The sequence below is a fragment of the Coffea arabica genome, chromosome 9e (assembly GCF_036785885.1).
Source record: "Coffea arabica cultivar ET-39 chromosome 9e, Coffea Arabica ET-39 HiFi, whole genome shotgun sequence".
Classification (NCBI taxonomy): Eukaryota; Viridiplantae; Streptophyta; class Magnoliopsida; order Gentianales; family Rubiaceae; genus Coffea; species Coffea arabica.
The window spans coordinates 41,076,735-41,095,307 of NC_092327.1; the positions used below are offsets into that span (position 1 = coordinate 41,076,735).

General features: G+C 34.7%; 1 protein-coding gene and 1 long non-coding RNA gene across 7 annotated transcripts; one reads left to right on the plus strand and one right to left on the minus strand.

Moving 5' to 3' along the window:
• Positions 1-333: 333 nt before the first annotated feature.
• Positions 334-4,035, minus strand: LOC113707612 (probable serine/threonine-protein kinase PIX13). The gene is made up of 6 exons (XM_027229873.2): positions 3,591-4,035; positions 2,710-3,044; positions 1,843-1,978; positions 1,606-1,748; positions 1,242-1,365; positions 334-1,087 (listed from the first exon to the last, which is right to left on the minus strand). The coding sequence occupies exons 1-6, from the start codon at positions 3,661-3,663 to the stop codon at positions 642-644; spliced, it is 1,257 nt and encodes a 418-aa protein (XP_027085674.2). The 5' UTR covers positions 3,664-4,035; the 3' UTR covers positions 334-641.
• An 8,756-nt stretch (positions 4,036-12,791) lies between these two features.
• Positions 12,792-17,940, plus strand: LOC113709582 (uncharacterized). Of its 6 annotated transcripts, none has more exons than XR_011821620.1 (7): positions 12,792-13,207; positions 13,628-13,838; positions 14,306-14,390; positions 14,526-14,734; positions 14,846-15,032; positions 15,966-16,217; positions 17,474-17,940. It is a non-coding gene; the product is annotated as an uncharacterized lncRNA (long non-coding RNA). The 6 variants fall into 6 exon arrangements; XR_011821622.1 differs by lacking the exon at positions 14,306-14,390 and having other exon boundaries at positions 15,966-16,066; positions 16,171-16,217; XR_011821623.1 differs by lacking the exons at positions 14,306-14,390; positions 17,474-17,940 and adding an exon at positions 16,686-17,300 and having other exon boundaries at positions 15,966-16,066; positions 16,171-16,217.
• Positions 17,941-18,573: the final 633 nt, after the last annotated feature.

An 18,573-nucleotide genomic window follows, 5' to 3' on the forward strand; every position in this document is an offset into this window, starting at 1 on the left:
GTCTGTTGAAGTCACTTCACAAATCTTTTGGATGAATGGGTTGTCTTCTCATGCTATTGCTTATGCACCAAGTGTTGAAGAGCTATTTGCAGTTTGCACCAAGCCATTTAATTGCCTAGTAATTGGCTTATACTCTAGCCCATATTCCTTGAGACACAAGTTTGCCAACAAAAGCTTTCACACGCATTTTCTATACCAAGCAATACCTTGGTTATTTCCTCCCTTTGACTCTCATAAGCTAAATATCGATGGGCCAGGAAGCACTACAGGTGGCAGTAAATCAGCAACAGGGTAGCACCAATGGATTACACACAACAGAACTGCAGAAGCAAATGATCAAGCTAAGATAAATGTGCTCGTTTTTTAATTTTTCCAACCCAAATATTGGAAAGCCTTGGCTCATTATATTATTGTTAACCATACATACGGAATCTTCTCAATGTACAAAAGTATATTGCCTAACTAATATAGTTGAGCTCAATTCACTACTTTAGCAACAAACTGATAAGAGATCAGCCCAAAATTTCTCATCTCTTTTGTGATTTACTGTGCTACATTAACAACAAACTCCTTAAAATTTCGAAGGGTGTGGACAGCTAAGAGATTAAGACACACTTGTATTAGGGAAGAAATTACACCAATTATGCACGTTGTGGGAGTGGATAGGATGGATGTCCTCCGTTCCTCGGATGAAGTGCAGAACGATGGTGCAAATGTTGCTGACCATGTCGATGAGCTGTTTGGCGCGTGGGCTTCACCCTACGTTCTTTTGGTTTCTCATCTGCAGATTCAATGCGTTCTAGCGTATCCAGAACTTCTTTCATTGATGGTCTAGTTTTAGGTTCAGGCGCAAGACATGTTAGAGCAAGTTGAGCTATTTGTACAGCTGCTTTTGAAGGATATTTGCCCTCTAACCTCGTATCCATCGTGTTCTTTAACTTCCTTCTGTCTGACAAATGAGGCTTGATCCAATCAGTCAAATTACGTTGCCCAGTTGGACGATTGGTGTCTAGTGCCCGTAAACCTGTCAACATTTCGACCAATACAACACCAAAACCATACACATCGCTCTTCACGTACAAATGCCCTGTCAAACATGAATCAAAAAACATACCATGAACTTGTATATCTGTTGGCATCTTCCTTGAAGTTTCTTTAAGCAATCTACTCAAAAGTTTTGAGTTTGGCCAGTAGTACTGAACCTTCACACATTGAGAGCTCTAGAGATCTACTAATATTACCTGTTGCAACGTACTCAGGAGCAGCATAGCCATATGTACCCATAACACGAGTCGTCACATGTGATTGACTTGCTGTAGGACCCATCTTTGCCAAGCCAAAATCTGATATTTTGGAATTGTATGACTGAAAAGAGGGGGAAAAAAAAAAAAAAAAAGGAGGAAAAGTCCAGCCAATGTTAGAGAATGATGCTTCCTGTAGTAACATCTTCACATCAGTCAATTTGATAGTTAACTAACTAGTTATAGTTTATCGGTTCCATGAAATGGACAAGTGATGATTAAAACTTTAAGCATTCCACGCAAATAAACTTGTTTGGTAAGAATTGTCAATTAGTATTGACTAGTTAGATGTAATCTAACTTACACCATCAAGCAATATATTCGAGGCCTTGAAATCTCGGTAGATAACTTGTCTGTCTGATGCATGCAAGAATGCCAGACCACGAGCCGCTCCGATTGAGATCTTAAGTCTTATGTCCCACGGAAGTGACTGAACAGCAGAGCCCCCTGAAGACATTAAATTCATAAAGAAGTAGTAAATTATTTGGAACTGATTTAAGGGCTAGACCACTTAAAATTGTATTCACCAGCACTTGCTTACTTCCAAAGAGGTGGTTTTCCAAGCTGCCCTTCTGCATAAATTCATACACAAGGAGTAGCTCTTTCTCCTCCCAGCAATATCCAAGGAGTTTAACAAGGTTTGGATGAGAAAGCCTTCCGAGGAAGTTTACCTCAGACTGCATAGATTAAGATGAAACGATCATTTTAGACAACTCGGAAAATTTTCAGCACAAAGCAAGTCTTTTTGCACATGGATCTTAACTCAGCAGTAGATGCAATTACAAAACCTAGAAAACCAACCATAGCCCATTCATTCTCAAATCATAAGTAAGCAAGCATCGGACAAGCAGAAGCTTGGAAACTTTAGCTATTCTTCAGCTGAAACTCTATACAGAATTTATATGTCATTCACATCCTGGGTAGTTTATTTAGAATTGAAGAAAGAAAAATGTACTCATTTCAATTTAGAAACTTCATCTGGTAAAAACTAGGCCTATCTGGTTGAAAAAACAGGGTGGTACATCTGGGTGGAGCTTTTGACAAAATTTACAGAACAGGAAGGCAAAGTAAGCAGCGGATTCAATTTTTGACACACTTAACCAAAGTGAAAGTGGCCACATTAACAGAAATAAGAATGTGAAGCATAACATACCAGGAGGAAAGGTTACTTGAAAATAAGACACGACAAGTTTTTCCTTTGGGAGATGAGAAATAAATTGGTTCAGGAGAGAGAAAAATACACCAACACAGAGTTCAACAATATTCGAGTCCTCTATGAGCCAGCAATAATCAAAATTCAAAGTACATGGAGCCACACACGGACGTGAGGTAAAAAGAGAGAGTTAGAAACTGATGAATTTGGAAAAGACTGTCCCAGATAAAAGGGTTGGGATTTTTTTGAATTTACCTGCCACTCTTCAAATCCTTGCATACTTTCAGAGTTCAACTTCTTAACAGCAATTACTGTACTACCACTGTTCTTGGACGTGGATTTCTCGTCAAGCCAACCTTTGTAAACTTTCCCAAATCCACCCTCTCCCAGCACCGTGTCACCTCTGAAATTCCGGGTTGCGGCCTTGAGCTCCGAAAAAGAGAAAATCCTTAGATTGGGATGAGGCAAGATTTGGCCATATGGATAAGCCTCCTCAGACCCAGTAGCAACGGAGAATCTGCTGTTCCCCGAGACGTTGCTGCTGTTGCCTGAAGATGACGTGTTGGTTGTGGTTAACTGTGATAGCCCCGCTGCAAGATAAAAGAAAATATCAGCATTTATATTTCCGAATAAACTAATTTCCCAGGAATTGATCACATGATTCCAGCAGATTTCTACCAAAGAAAGATGAAAGACTCGGGGCAAAAAGGAATCATGTTCATCTTCTTATGTCATATTCTCCAATACTAATACTGCAAATTTCAGTTAACCTCTCCCCTTCTGGGCGGGGTTTGTGGGATGGGTAGCTTCTAGGACTAGTATATAAGAGAAGAAAATAAAAAGCAGGAAATTATCAGCAGTCTTGAAAGAAAAAAAAAAAAGCAGGACAATAGCACTTTGATGAACATATTAGAATATGCAAGAAAAGGGCTGGGCTAAAAAGGTATTTGAGATCGATCAAGGGCTGCAGAATATTCAGCTAGAAATGGACGACGGCTTTAGACTTATTAAAAGGTGAGAAAGAAAAGGAACCAGGCACGAGGTAATTGAACATCCACTGAACTGAGAATAGGAGAGTATCGTGTATGCTATGACTTAAAAGAAGAATGGGAAAAAGAAGAAGGCGGGGGCTGTACCGGAACTCATATTGGCGGAAGTGGTCAAGCTGTGGTTATCTGTAGGGGGAGAAGAACTCCAGCAAATCCCCATAATACCAAATTAACTTGTGCTGTTACCAAAAGTAATCCAAAATCTCAAGTCCTCCAGCTCCACCAGTCCTCAGCTACCTACTGGTACACTTCCCCTCCGGTTCTGTCGTCTTTGTGCAGATAAGAAAATTTCTGGTGAGATGACGACGATAGGTGATCAAAACTTGTTCACATGCATGCTTCCCTGATCAATCATCAAACCAAATGAATAATGCTTCTTCTCAGTTCTTCTTACTAGTTTGGAACGCAATCAAGATTAGTGTTGTTGGCGCTGTTCGTGCGGTGGTGGTTCTTCTTCTTCTGGCTGTTTTTTTTCCCTCTGAATCTGATCCCTTCCACCTAAGCTAAAGTCTTAAATCGGCTATTCTCCTTTGAAACAAACAAACAAAGCCCACAACATTTGCATCGTTGTTAAAGAACTTCGCAATGCAACGGACCCCACTGCTCTTCTCTCTCTCTCTCTCTTTTGTCTCCCTGCCTCCCTAATTTTTGTTTTATTTGTTTGTGTTGACAGAACTAATAGTAAGTTGGACTATTTTAAACCAGTACTAGTATAATTTCTGTGACTCTTCTGAATAAGGTTTATTATATTGTTAGTAGTCTGAATGGTGACATTGGAATTGACAATTCAGAGGCATTTGATTGACGTTTCCCATTACCGGAGACTATGATATGATGCTAGTAGTATTTACCAGCGGCCATTGCGGGGGATAACTGCAGTCAAAAAGTCCAAAATGAGAAGAGAAGAGATGAAACGAATGGAAGAAGGATATGAGAATTGGCCGCATGAATTTTTTTATAAAAAAAAAAAAAAAAAGAAAGGGGGCAAAAGCATCATCGGATCATCCATCCTCACTTCTTTACCATTTTAATCTCTCTTTCTATGTGTGTTGGGGTAAATAAATGAATGACCAAGTCATCTCCATTTGGGTTTGGCTGTCTAGAGTTTTAGACTTACAGGAAAAAAAGGAAAAGCAGAGCAGAAACTCAGTCACGGCAGGGGGCCAAGGAGTCAAAGTCAAACCACCGTGTATCAGTCGTTAACTAGCACTAAAATTCAGAAGAAGCCCCCGGGAGGGCAGCGGCAGCAGCCCAGTCAAATGGATGTTTTCTTTCCACCTTGCCAGTTGTCCGCTCTTTCCTTCCTGTCACACTTTCTTGGGTCCTTCCTCGTATTCAACATCAATCTTCAACTACAAAAGGCATTGGGGGCCCCCATTCATTTCATTTCAACCCCGGCCCCAATCCCCAGCGTCGTCGTTGTTAGCTCTCTCTTCTCCGCTTCATTTGTTGTCCCCCCTCTCCCTTCAATCGGAGCCTTTTGATTTTCCATCTCACCGGTCACCAGCAGCGAGTAATTCATTTCCGCAAAGTTTCCCGCAGGGAACACAACTTATCAACCTACATTTACGTATAGGGATAATTTCAGAAACATCACATGAGATTTTTAATAATTTCACTTGGCTCTCTTAAAGTTTCAAAGATTACACCGAACACCCTTACCTATTTAAAATGACTTCGGTTTGTTTGGATAGTAAAATTATTCCAAATAATATTTCGCTTACATCATAAACACATTTCTCAACCCACATTTTTATATTTCCAACTATCTTTTTATCTCACATATATCATATCACAAAAAGTGCTACAGTAATTATTTCAAATAATACTCTATCTAAACAAACCCATTAATGAATTTTAATAATACAAACCCAATTAATAATACTAACCTTAATATTTTAATAAATCTCTCTTGCTGCCATGTTTATATAAAAGATGGATTTTATAATTTTTTCCCTTTTTTCTTCTTATTCATTTCTCTAATATTTCATTATAATTATAGAAGAACTATCAATGTAATCCCTAATATTTATTTAGATCAAACGTTAAACAAGTAATTCTTTTGATAACTTTTAATATCATCTAATTTTTAGTAGCTCTTTTTTTGTATCAAAATGAAGAATAATTAAAAATAAATGGCCCAAAATCACTACTAAACTATGGTAGTTCCATTACTAAACTAGTCCATAAACTTTTATTAAAAAATAGTCTATCAACTTTTTTTTTAAAAAAAAAAGATAGCGCTTTTTCTCTATCTTAAAAAGAATCTATATCGCTAATAAAGCACTATAAATAATAGCCTGTTATATCAAAAGATTTATTGTTATAGTTGATCATCAATTAACAAATATTAGTATGAAAAACTTGACACTCTTTTTTTTAATATATAATTGTGTCAAATTGCTTTACAATTAATTGTTTAGAAACTTTATAAGATAAGGGTATTTTAGGGCATTCATTAAATGTTTGACCCTATTTTAAGGTTTGATTACCAAAGTGTCAGATCAAGAAAGGCAAATATAATTTTTAAAACTTCAAGAGAACTAAATGAAATAGTTAAAAATTTCAAGGAAGGTTTCTCAAATTATCCCTCACATATATGCATCCATCTTCATTCCTTCCGTGAATAGTAAGTAGCATCTTCTTTTAAATTCTTTTTGGGTTTTTGTTTTTGTTTGGGGGCACAAGGGCTGCAAACGAATCGAGCTGCTCGCGAGCCGCTCGCGAGCCGCTCGAGTCAAGCTCGAGTCGAGCTCGTTATTAATCGAGCTCGAGCCGGCTCGAGTCAAACTCGAGCTCGAGCTCAAGCTCAGAATATTAAGCTCGTTAGCTCGCGAGCCGGCTCGCGAGTTTGGGTATATATATATATTTTTTTATTTTTTATTTTTATAGTAAAATTACGTATATATCCTTAATATTTTATTATTTATTAAGAAAAAAATATTATTTTATTTATTTTTTAAAAAATAAAATAATTATTTTTTATTTTTTTTCGAGCTCGAGCTCGAAATTTGCCGGCTCGTCGAGCTCGAGCTCGAGCTCGAGTTTGGTAAAATTTAGTCGAGGCTCGGCTCGATTAGCTCAAAGCTCGACTCGACTCGACTCGTTTGCAGCCCTAGGCACAATACACATCCCCATGATTAATTAATAATAATATATGCTTACACCCACAACGGCACGAAATATGAGGGTGGGAAAGTGATCGAGATCAAGTTTCTGACTCAATGGTCAGAATTAATTAATTAAAGGTCTGGTCACAATTCTAATTCTCCCCAGCTGCCTGCAGTCATTAGGGTCATGCATACTTTTTTTTTTTTTTTCTAATTCCAGAAGAAAAAAAATTGTGGAGTTTATCGTACACGCTAGAATTCAGTAGAACGGCGCACGATGGCTGTTTGCTGATTGACTACCGGCTTCTACCATTCCAAATTCCTCATTTCTTGTCTGCTTTTTCACATTTATGGACTGTCATCATTTACTAATAAACTAATGCCAACATGCACTAGTTTTACAAAGTCGTCTTCGCTACAATTGGCATTCATGCGGTGCGGGAATATGCTCTTCTGTTTTTCTTTAAACTCTGAAATCGTCAAGAAGAAGAAGAGCTGAAAAACTCAACCTCACATCCCTAAATAATTTATGGGATAATTTCAGAAACTTCACAATTTCAGAAACCTCCCATGAAGTTTTTGATAATTTCACTGAACTCCTCGAAGGTTTAAAAAATTACACTTACCTCATTTAATTTGATAATTTTGGTAACAACACCTTAAAATAATATAATTGTCTTGGTCAATTTTTTAAATGAATATCCAAAAATGTTCTTATATATTGAGTTTTAATTTATTTTCTATAAAATTATAAAATTATCTAGTATAATTATAAGGAAAAGGTTCCAAATTTTTCATGTTCATACCTACTATTTGATAAACAACTATAATAATAATTTTATTACTATGATACGATACTTTTGATGGTACTTTATTATGGATTTAGATTTATAATATAGAAAAAAATATTAAAATAATTCATTTAGAGTTTATGAATTTTTCGAGTAATGGGATTATCATAATTTAGTAGTGGTTTTTGGCCATTTCTTTTTTATTTTTTGTTAATTTTAGTACCAAAAGATTGGAAAAAATATTAGATTACATATAAAATTAACTTGTCAAAAAAATTATTAGTTCAACATTTGGTTACAATAGAAACTAGAAACAATAGTGGTAGTTTTACAATTTTATTGGAGAAAATTAGAAAAAAAAAAAAGGAATAAGAAGCAAAAATAATGAAAAAATACTTTTGAAACTCATTATAATTAAAAGCATACCAAATAAGGGAATTTAGTTAAAATATTTAAGGATAAAATTATCATTTTCACTGATAAGGGAGGTATGTGCAATTTTTTAAATCTCAGAGTTCAGTGAAATTGACTTGAGATTTCTGAAATTATCCCATAATTTATTTCATGTCCTCACCGCTCAAACATTCATCCACTTACGCATCCATCTCCAGTCCACAACGTACCTATCGACAAATTTCAACGTTCATAATTAGTATTCTTTTCTCTTACATTTATATATATATATTTTTTAATTAATTTCTAATTTTTTTTAAAAAAATTTAACGCCTGAATTACGTATTGTGCACCCATTCCTATCATTTAATAGACTCGTGCCTCCCTATCAAAATTTCTCAACCCATCACTCTTCTTTCGATCCTATGATACTGTATGCTCATTACGTCGTGCCCACCAAAAAACATCGCCCAATTTACGCTCTTCCAGTTTTTTTATTTTTTTTTAATTATTATTCATTTATTTCATTTGGTAGAAATCAACTTCCACCCGCTCGTCTCCATTGACTTTTCAGCAATCCTCCTCCTGTCTAAATCGTTTTTATTGTTATGCACAAGTGTTTTTTGACCATGTCATGCTTTCATTCTCTCAGCAATTAATTCTTCTTTTGAAAAACAGCCAAAAAAAAGAAAGAAAGAAAGAAATGCAGATGTTATTGGCATTTTTAAGAAGTTCTCCATTCTTTCTTTTTATACTTTTAAAGAGAGGACGGAGGGACACAGACTTTTTTTTTTCTAGGAGTGCTAATATATCATTTTGTAAAACGAAATGAAATAAAAAAGAAAGAAAGCCCTTCTTTCGAGAAACGACATTTGACTAATTAAACCTAATTCAGAAGTCAACCCAAAAGCCGGCAAAAAAGAAAGAAAGACCTACTTAGTACTTTTGACTGGGATGACGTACGGTTCCAGTTTTTGCAAGCAATTCTGCGTGCTCTTTCTTTATTATAATTTATATCCGTCAAACACCTTACTTGGTTGAAGTTGAATTGGCTTCTTTATTATTATTAATGTAGACGTGAAGGTGAGATCAGTTGCATCCATACACACTTACGTACACACATACACAGATAAATAGAGAGAGAGAGTCAAATTGACCTGGCCTAGAAATTGTTTGGATACTTTCCCCAAACTTCAAACACATTATTGTATTATTATTGTTAACTTGTTTGGATTGTAATTTTTCAGTTATATATATATATTTTTGTGAATATTAGTCCTATATAATCTGGATAAATCTTTTATACACTGACAATATATATACTAGCAGGTTTAGTTACATGTCACACATACAAAATTTGACGTTTAAATTCAAATTCAGATGACGTAACATTCATCCAACCCCATCATTCTACACGGTGATAGTGTAGGAGACATTAATCCATATAATTTTCCAATCAACTTATTACTTTACATACATTACACCCTAACAAAGTTTTACATTAATTTTTCTCAAAAATTGCCCCCCCCCCCCCCCCCCCCCCAAAAAAAAAAGGATCCAAACGGAAAGATAACTGTAGTAGCACTGCCATCGCCATGTAGTGATCTGAAAAAAAAAAAAAGTTAGAATATGTCTATTCTGCAGAAGGAAAGACTTGTTCACTGGCTGCTCACAATATGTAATAGTGACAGTTCGTGCTGGGTATATGCGTAAAACTATAAAGCTTCACTTTCTACTAAAAACATGTTGGCGCCATTTGCACCAAACTATTAAGTTATATGATACGTCCATTCATTCAAAGGTCAAATTTTAGAAGTTTCTTATTTGACAAGGAAAAAAAAAAAGCATTAAGGATCATATCAAAAAATGATTTTAACTTTCAATGACTAGTGACTACTCTCTTTTTTTTTTTTCCTCCCTTAAAATTTTGGGTGTGTCCGCATACACCAAATATCTTCTTCAAATTGACAGTTATTGAAGGTAAAACGGTTAATAACAAAAGCACCCCGTAAGGTTTAATCAATTTCGCACTTTACCCCTCAGCATGATTTTTTGTCACTTTATCCCCTAAATCGTTAGTCAACATTAACTTTGTATAACGAAAATGTCAAAAAGGCATTTATACCCCTAGGGGTTAATTCCAATAAATTCCCTTAAGGTACTGCGCATTTTGCACTTTACCTTCTAATGTCACTTTTCTCTTAATTTGTCTGTTTTTTTCCAAAAAAAAAAAACTTAAGGCAGATGATATTTAAAAATATCAATAATGTCTCTAACATAATAATGAAAATTATTGTATATTTATGGATATAGGTGTGTTAAATTATATCTCTATAATTACAATTATTGAGATAAAGGAAAATATCCCACTCATTTTGCATGATAAGGAGAAGAAATAAAAATTATTAGTGAAATAATAAAGTATAAAAATATTATTAAATGTCTATAGATTGTGTTTGTTTGGATTTAAGATTATTTCACAAAAAAATTAAAAATAATATTGTAATACTTTTAACAATTTGATATTTGTGAAATAAAAAGGTAGTTGGAAAAAAATAAAAGTTAGGAATTTCAAAAACCTCCCCTGAGGTTTTTGACTATTTCATTGACCTCCCTCCCGATTTTAAAATATTACACTAACTTTCATTGAGATTTATTATCTTGTAATATTTAGATCCAACTAATGATTAAAAAATGATATTAAGAGAGACCAGATAATATGATTCCACCATTACCCCTTATCTGCTAAATATTTAATTAATCTAATACCCATCCAAATATTAAAGCAAATACTGTAATTTGCTGTTTATCATCAGGGATTAAATTACATGTGGCATCAAAAATGCTATATCATTCTTTATATTTTACTTAATGTAAGATCTAAATTGCTCTCTTCTGTTACAAATCCATTATCAAACATGACCAACAACAAATAATTAAAAATCTGTAACAAAACTATTATAAAGACCAGATTTTAATGCCATAAAAATCTCAACAACTAACCTTATTATGTTAACATGAATGTTTATGATGTTAAAGTTTGTTCTCTGTAATATTTTGGTTGCAAATTTTTGAATTATTTATTGTTGATCATGTTTGACAATGGATATGTGATTGAAAAAAGTAATATGAATCTTATGTTAAGTGAAAAATATAAAATGATATACTAGTTTTTGATGCTATATGTGATTTGATCCCTAATGATAAATAGCAAATTTTAGTATTTTTCTTTAATGTGTAAATAATGCAATAGATGAGGGAGCAGTAATGAAATCATATAATCCGCTTTCACATTATATTACTTTTTAATTATCGATTAAGTCTAAATGTTACAAATAATTAACTTCAAAAAAGGTTAGCATAATTTTCCGTACTTGGAGAGAAGCCAGTGAAATAGTCAAAAATATCAGGGGGAGGTTTATGAAATTATTCCTAAAAAATAATTGAGAAATGTGCTTAGGACGTAGGAAAAAAAATTAGAAAATTTAGCAATCCAAACAATTTTTAATAGCATCTAATCATGCTATTTTAAAAAATGACCTTAGAAACTTTTAAGTCCAAAGCAATAATATTTCTCTCTTTTTTAAATATTATCAATAAAATATATATAATAAACGGATATAATTGGATTAGCTGTTTTTGGGGTGTTTTAAAAAATTTTGCTGTAACAAAGTTTTTAGAGTATATTTTGGAATATTTTTAGAAAATATTTTGAGATATTTAAGAGTAGAAGAGTTTCTCGAATATATTTTGAAATATTTTTTAAAATTTTAAAAAAATTTAAACTAATTTTTAGATTATCTTTTAGAGTACTTTTTAAAAAAATTTTATTGTATTTGAAAAATTAGTTTTTGAAAAACACTCAAAAAACAGTGGATCCAAACAAAGTAGGGGCGCAAGATATGCACAGTACATTCATACAAAGAAATTGACAATATTTTAGCATTTTTGGACTTTCAGTAATAATTTCACATGTTACTATGTTGTTTTTTCATTACTATAATTTCACATGTTACTATAATAATTTTTGGACCATATCTATAAATAAATTATTTTTTCATTACCGTGTTAGGGATATTGATTTTTTAGACACTATTTGTATTGAGTGTAGGTGTTATAAAATATTATACTTGATTAACGATTTTAATGAAAAAATAGACAAATTGAGAAAAAAATGATGTTAGGGAATAAAGTACAAAATAAGTTGGGGGAATTACAACATGCAACTATTAAGAGTATAATGTCATTTTGACATTACCATCATATAATGTTAGAGTCAACTAATGGTTTAGAAAATAAAGTGAAAAAAATTAAAGGACAACATGCAAAAATAAATATATTTTAGGAGGAGTTTTTGTAATTAACCCAAGATAGAACCAAAAGAAGATTGACTTGTTCAAATCAAAACGACGTGGATGATATCGATTTAATATCTATTTTTGGCTTTTTTTCAGTATTATTTTACACCACTAAGTTTGAAGAGACATGCTCATTCGAGTAATGTTGAATTACATTGAATTCGACCTCGAGTATAGTGCTATTTGTGCTCGACTAGATTTAAATACACCCATTAAACAAGGTTATGCTAGTGAGAAGGCCTAAAATCTCTGGTGCCACTTTTTGTTCCATTTTTTATTATATTGTTATTTTTCCTTCATAAACATCATATTGCTATCAAATTAGAATTGTAATTGTGGAATATCCAATTAATACTAAGTCCCTTTTTTTTTCTCCCATTGTAAATCGTAGAACCTAACTTTTACAATTAATCTATATTAATTTCCAGAATTAGGGAATTGAAGAAAAAGATAGGTAAGTGAGTTCTAATTTTCTAGCTTTGATTAGCGGATTTAGAATAAACACCCTGTCGTGCTGGCTCAGCTCAGCAAGAGGCAACTTTCTTTAAAAAAGAAAAAAAAAAAAAGAAAGCCCAGACCAACAATTGACCGATTTTCCTCCTTTTTTTTTTTTTTTCCATCGATAATTTAAGGAATTAGCCTGGGCGTGTACCCGCAGCTGCGGTAGAGTGAGCGCAATGGAGATGCTAGACTAGAGAGTAGAGACCTCTCGCAACTTCCCTTCCCTGGCAATGTGGTTTTCCAATCCAATCTAGAGGCTCTCTTTCCCCATCATCCCAATCATAAGATGATTCGCCGGACTTCTTATCGGCATCAGTTCGTATACCAAAACCTTCTCCTGTCCTTCCCCACAAATACTTTACTATTTCCTCCCCTCAGCTTTACTAGATTGGGATGCCCCAAGCATGCATTTCGACGTCTTTGTTTCCTCCCGGTGAAACAGGACTTTAATTGCTACAATCTCATGAGCCTGCATCTTCATCAATTCCAGGGCATATACAAATAAAAGTTTTCAAGTACTAGCTAGCGGTATGGTCACGCAGCTAATGAAAGTAAATACTTCACCTTTGCCTTTTTCACTTCCACCCGTTTGCTCTATTGCCTCAACTGGAATTTTTCCCTGTATTTCTTTGTATTATAATTTATTTACACAATGCACTTTGCTTTCTACGTTCTATAAAAGAAAAATAGATGAAACATTTTGGACTTCCGTTTGCCAGTAAACTAGCATTCATTCACTCTTAAGAATAATAACGGCGACACCATGGGCATGGTAAAGGTTGCTCATTTATTCCCTCCAATTTCGCCTGCTATTTATACGTGTGTGGTGGGCTGCCACTATTTTAAGAGGAAGTGAGGTAGAATTAAAGCCCTTCCGATGATTTTTTTTTTGGGTTGATTTAAGAAGAGTTTGGTGCTTTCCAGGCCAGAGCTGCTGCTTGCTTCACATTCTTTGTCTTTCTCCATTGTAGTGTAAGAAAAGTCCTGAAGAATTTGCTAATGAACCAGATGCAGAAGCGGCCCTCTATAATGGTTTTAACTTGATTGTTGATCATCTTTGATCAATGTCCATGCTCTACATCACCAACTGCCAAAAGACAGCGGCATTATTGCTACACAGTTTCTCCTGCTATTCATGTCTTGTCTAATGCAAAACTCTGACAGGCCAGCCCATGCCCTAAGGTTAGTTTGAATATTCTCTGATACTTGCTTGTTACTCGTATTTCATTTTCTCGTACCCAAAGTCGAGGGGATACATCTTCACCAAATTATTAACTTATCTGAAGCAGAATCTTCTCCCTCTCAAGCTAATAGTACAAGGCTATATATCTTTTCAGTTTGGATTATTCCCTGATTTCTTCAGCTGGTCTTTAAAAAAAAAAATTCACTGCTGAATTTTTACAGCAAAAGTTTGAAGTATAATATTTTCCTTGGGCAGTATCATGCCATGATTTTAAGTAGTGAAACAGAAGCAGCAATATGTTTAAGGGCATTATCTAATACTTAGAATAAGCTTGATGCTGGAACAAAGTATTGACATGTATTCCTGTCGAAGGAAAGTAGATAGTAACGCTTGTGAAATATCATGTGAACAGAATTTTTGCTATAACTATATATACATGTTATCTTGAAAGAGATTTGCAAAACAGTTTGATCAGGAACGGACGAAGCTTTGAACAGTTGTGGACATTTCAGGCAAAAAGGCAGTTGAATTAGGAGATTTCCTTGGGGCATGTTTGTGTTCTAAATTTTAGTCTCTTCGTTGAAGTTATTTTCAATTTTCACGCATATTGTCATTTTTATAGTCCCGCAATCAAAGCAACATTCTACTTTGCATGTTTATTAGACCATAAGTTTATATCACTGCAGGCTGAAAGATTGGAGCAAAGTTTCAAGGATCCAATGGATAATATGGCGAAGGAGAGGTTCCCTTAAAAGAGAGGTCTAAAAAGTTAATGCATGGCACCACTAAATGTTTTCTGGACTGGGACTATCATTTGAGTTCCATATTTGTTGATGCTGATTTGCCTATGTTAATCTCGCTCTCTCTCTCTCATGCCCTCGGGCTCACAAGTTGTGTACGTGCATGCTAGTGTTCATGTGAATGACCATTGAAACATGTCTTTTTGCGTATGCTGAAGAATATCTCAATGCGCTCAAAGATTCTTTAATTTATGTTTAATGCACAGGGACGTTATGGTACTAGAAGTACGTCTGCATTGACTATGAATACAAGTGGGAACATGCCATTTTTTGAAAAGTATCTTGATGCAGACTTGTTGAAGACGCAGACCATCAGCTTCCAGATTAGGCAAGAAAAGATGACATTGTGTCTTTCAAGAATGTTAAAACTAAACAAACCTGTAACACATATAGGTAAATCTACTTTACAATACTTGTATCTACAGCAAAATAGTTGTGTTCATCCTGTTTTTGTTGTTCCTTTTTCATTACTCCGTCCATATTCTGAACATGTGAATAAACCTCTCAGTTAATATGCCCTGTTTGAAGATTGTTTAGGGATGAACTAACTTGAAGCATATTAAGTCTCTCAGGTTTCAGAACTTTGTCACCCTATGGCACCAACGTGCTCTTTTTTCCTAGTTTAGCTAGTTGATTTTAAAGAGGCTTCTAGGCTGGCTTACATAATTCAAAAATGTTAAAACCAGTCAGTTGCCGCTCCTAGAGTTTCAGAAGAACTAGTAACATCCATAGCTGGTGCCCCACTGGCTGCAAATTTTCAAGAAGCAAGCTGGCTGAGATGCATAACTTAACTCCAGTGTAACTTGTGTTCTAATGCTCTATTTGCTCTATTTTCTTTTCTTGAGTGCACATTCCATGAACAGAAGGACCTCTGTTCCTAAAAGAAAGAAGCATGTGAACAGAGAAAAACTTTCACTACTTCCTCTCAGTATAGCAAGTAAAAGATTAATTCAATTGCAATGGAAAACAGTATAGATAAACAAAACATGGAGGAGGAACTCCTGCTGCTATTGGTTGTTTTGATTCCTGAAATTAGTTAATAGGTGGATGTTTCTCAAGGCTAGTATCGCACATTTGATGTGGGTGCAATCGCCACAACAGAATAGAAGGCCTTTCGGGCGGGTTGACCAAGGGTCAAGTGCTAAAAATGCAGAAGCAACCCATTTAAACACATACCTATTTTTTCACTAAAAATCACTGAGAGATTGTTCTATTTCTCAAAGTCACTGGTTTCTCCATCCATGCTCTTACTATTTTTTTTTTTTGGCTTTAGAGAAAACTGTCTGTCTTCTCTTTTTAAGTTCTGTATCTAACTTTTTGTTGCAGGATGCGAAACTAAAATCTGCAACCAAGTATGAAGAATCTGTTACTTTCTTTTATGAAGGCAAAGAGTTTCAGGCTTTGTTTTATTCAGGAAAATAAAAAGAGTTGATTCGTTAACCTTTTCTTCTTCTTTCTTTTTTTTGGTTGTTTTATATATATCCGCTCTGTGCTATATTTCTTTTATTTTACTTTTGGCTTATTTTGTTAGGGTAAGGGAGAAAGGGAGAGACGAAAAAGGAGGCACCTTTTTTAAAGGTAATTTGCATGGATCCAACCTCTTATTTTTTTCCTCTCTCGTGTTCCTTGACGTTCAATTTAATATGGGCCTCAGTAATATCTTACTTCAGCATATTAGTAATTAAATTCAATGTGTTCTTAATTTCTTATTTTGAGCTTTTGTTGCTGAAAATCTGGACCTTTGTCTTACGTGTTTTGGTTTATTGGTCTTTTAGCTGATTTTGAGAGTTTAAAAATTGAGAGTTTATTACCGTCTTTGTGTTCATAATTTCTAGCATTCCCAACTTTCTTTTCCTTTGCAAAACAGATTCGGTGCGACAAAATGCTTCAATGTGCTCGCATTTGTCTCCCAATTTTATTGAACGGTCTCATATATAATATTTATTAGAGCAGTGCCTGTCAGAGAATGTTTTGACATTAAGTTCTGTCTGAGTTTGTCATAATATTTTGGGAAAAATGTTGTTGTTAATGATTACTATCTGATAGATTAACAGGTACGGACACATATAACCCTGATCAAATCGCAGAGGAGAAGGCAAAAAAAAAAAAAAGCGTAGAGTTCGGATTTACCAAGATTTTAATTGTTTACAGTTTCTAGGCACTACCATAACAATAATATGTTTGGTGAATTCTAGACCATTAAATTCATGGCTCTGACGAAGTTGTTTTGCAGTTAAATACAGTATGGTGGCTTATTCACGTCAAAAGTTTAGATAGCCTATTTTACTCTGCAACCTATTTTATTCTGCAATTGTTGATAAGTTACCTGACTTGAAAGGTCTAGAAGCTGCAATGAAATCCAACAATTTCGGGAACTATTAAATTTTTGAATTATGACCAAGATCGGTGGTGCTGAGACACAGTGTGTCAGAAACTTTTTGTTTTTCTCAAATAATTCAGAAACAGACGGACGTTATTGGTGCTATATGACATGACTAAGAGACGTCGTTTCATATACATTTAACTGCTAATGTCTTCTCTGTTGAACTAATTGCTCACAAGTAACATATTTATTAGTTTTCTTTTTGCTTTTTTGACTATGATAACTTTGACTTTCTGAAAGTTAAAAAGAAGCCTTTAGAAAGAAGCACTTGGAAGATAGGACCAGGCTGTCTATTATATTACTATTATTCTTTGCTCCTTTCTGATTTTCCTGTTTTGAGTTGGGCACTTCATTCTGCCATAGGATTTGCTGGATCTCCTTGGTTGTGATTCTACTGGCCTATGCTATGCTGAATGTTCAATAATATCATGTTTTCTCTCGCTTTGTTTAGGAGTTGCTAATTCCTTTGAAGGCCATACCCAACTTGCCACTTCCTGATTTAGGATCAGATTTGAGCTATCACGATTTTGATGAGCAACTTTCACTTCTTGAAAAGGTTTTTTTGGCTTCCTCTCTTTTGAAAGATTAAAAATTACCGTGTGTAGTAGTTGTAGTTGTAGTAGTTGTTGTTGTTGTGCCTGGAAAAGTCCTAAGCGATGGTGGGTGATACTACTGTTGTTTGGAAAAGATGGAAAGGACATGGCCTTTCAATGGGCGAGGGGACGTACGATGTTAGAACATATTATTGTAGGATGATTTTACTGCTCCAGTCTTGTGGACATTACTTGATACGTCATTCATGTACTTTATTCAGTCCTAATGGATTGAAAGAATATATAAGAAGGTTACATGCTCGGGTATGGGGAATTTGTAATTAATTGAGACCTGATGTTATTATGAAGAAATAGTTACCAACGATCCCTTAGGTTAAGCTGCCTAAAAACTGAAAAGATTTATACATGACTTGGAAGAAATTCCAATTGTTTGCAAGGAAGCCTGATTAGTCTCGCTTGTTATCATCATGTTAGTTTCATACGCGTATTTCGACTTTTAGTTTGTCAGTCCGTTCGATACGGATACCTACTTGAGAGCGTCGAATTCGTCCTTTCCAGCCATTTTCTGCCAAACATCTTTAGTTGCTTACTTTTGAGTAAACGCGTTCCTGTTTGAGCAGAAACTAAGCAAAAAAAATAAATAAATTTTTTGTGGAAGTGGAGATTTCTCTTATTAATTTAAGATTGCGTAGAATGCTGTATCAATACCAAAAGTCTCTGATGAGATTATATGCAATTGGCACCAACATATAGTAATCAAGAGGGTACTTGAGCTCCAGTTTGAACTTGAGTCGACTTAAGTTTCACGATAGACTGGCGAGCAACGCGATTCGTTCGCAGTCCAAGAGCCAAGTATGGAACTACTGACTCCCTTACGAGTAAATTGGCTCACTTTGGATCCTAGAGCGGGCCAACCCTAACTACCGTAGGACATAGATATTAACAGAAATGAATTGGATTTTCAAGCGTGTGAAATTTGTCATGTAGCGTCTCATCA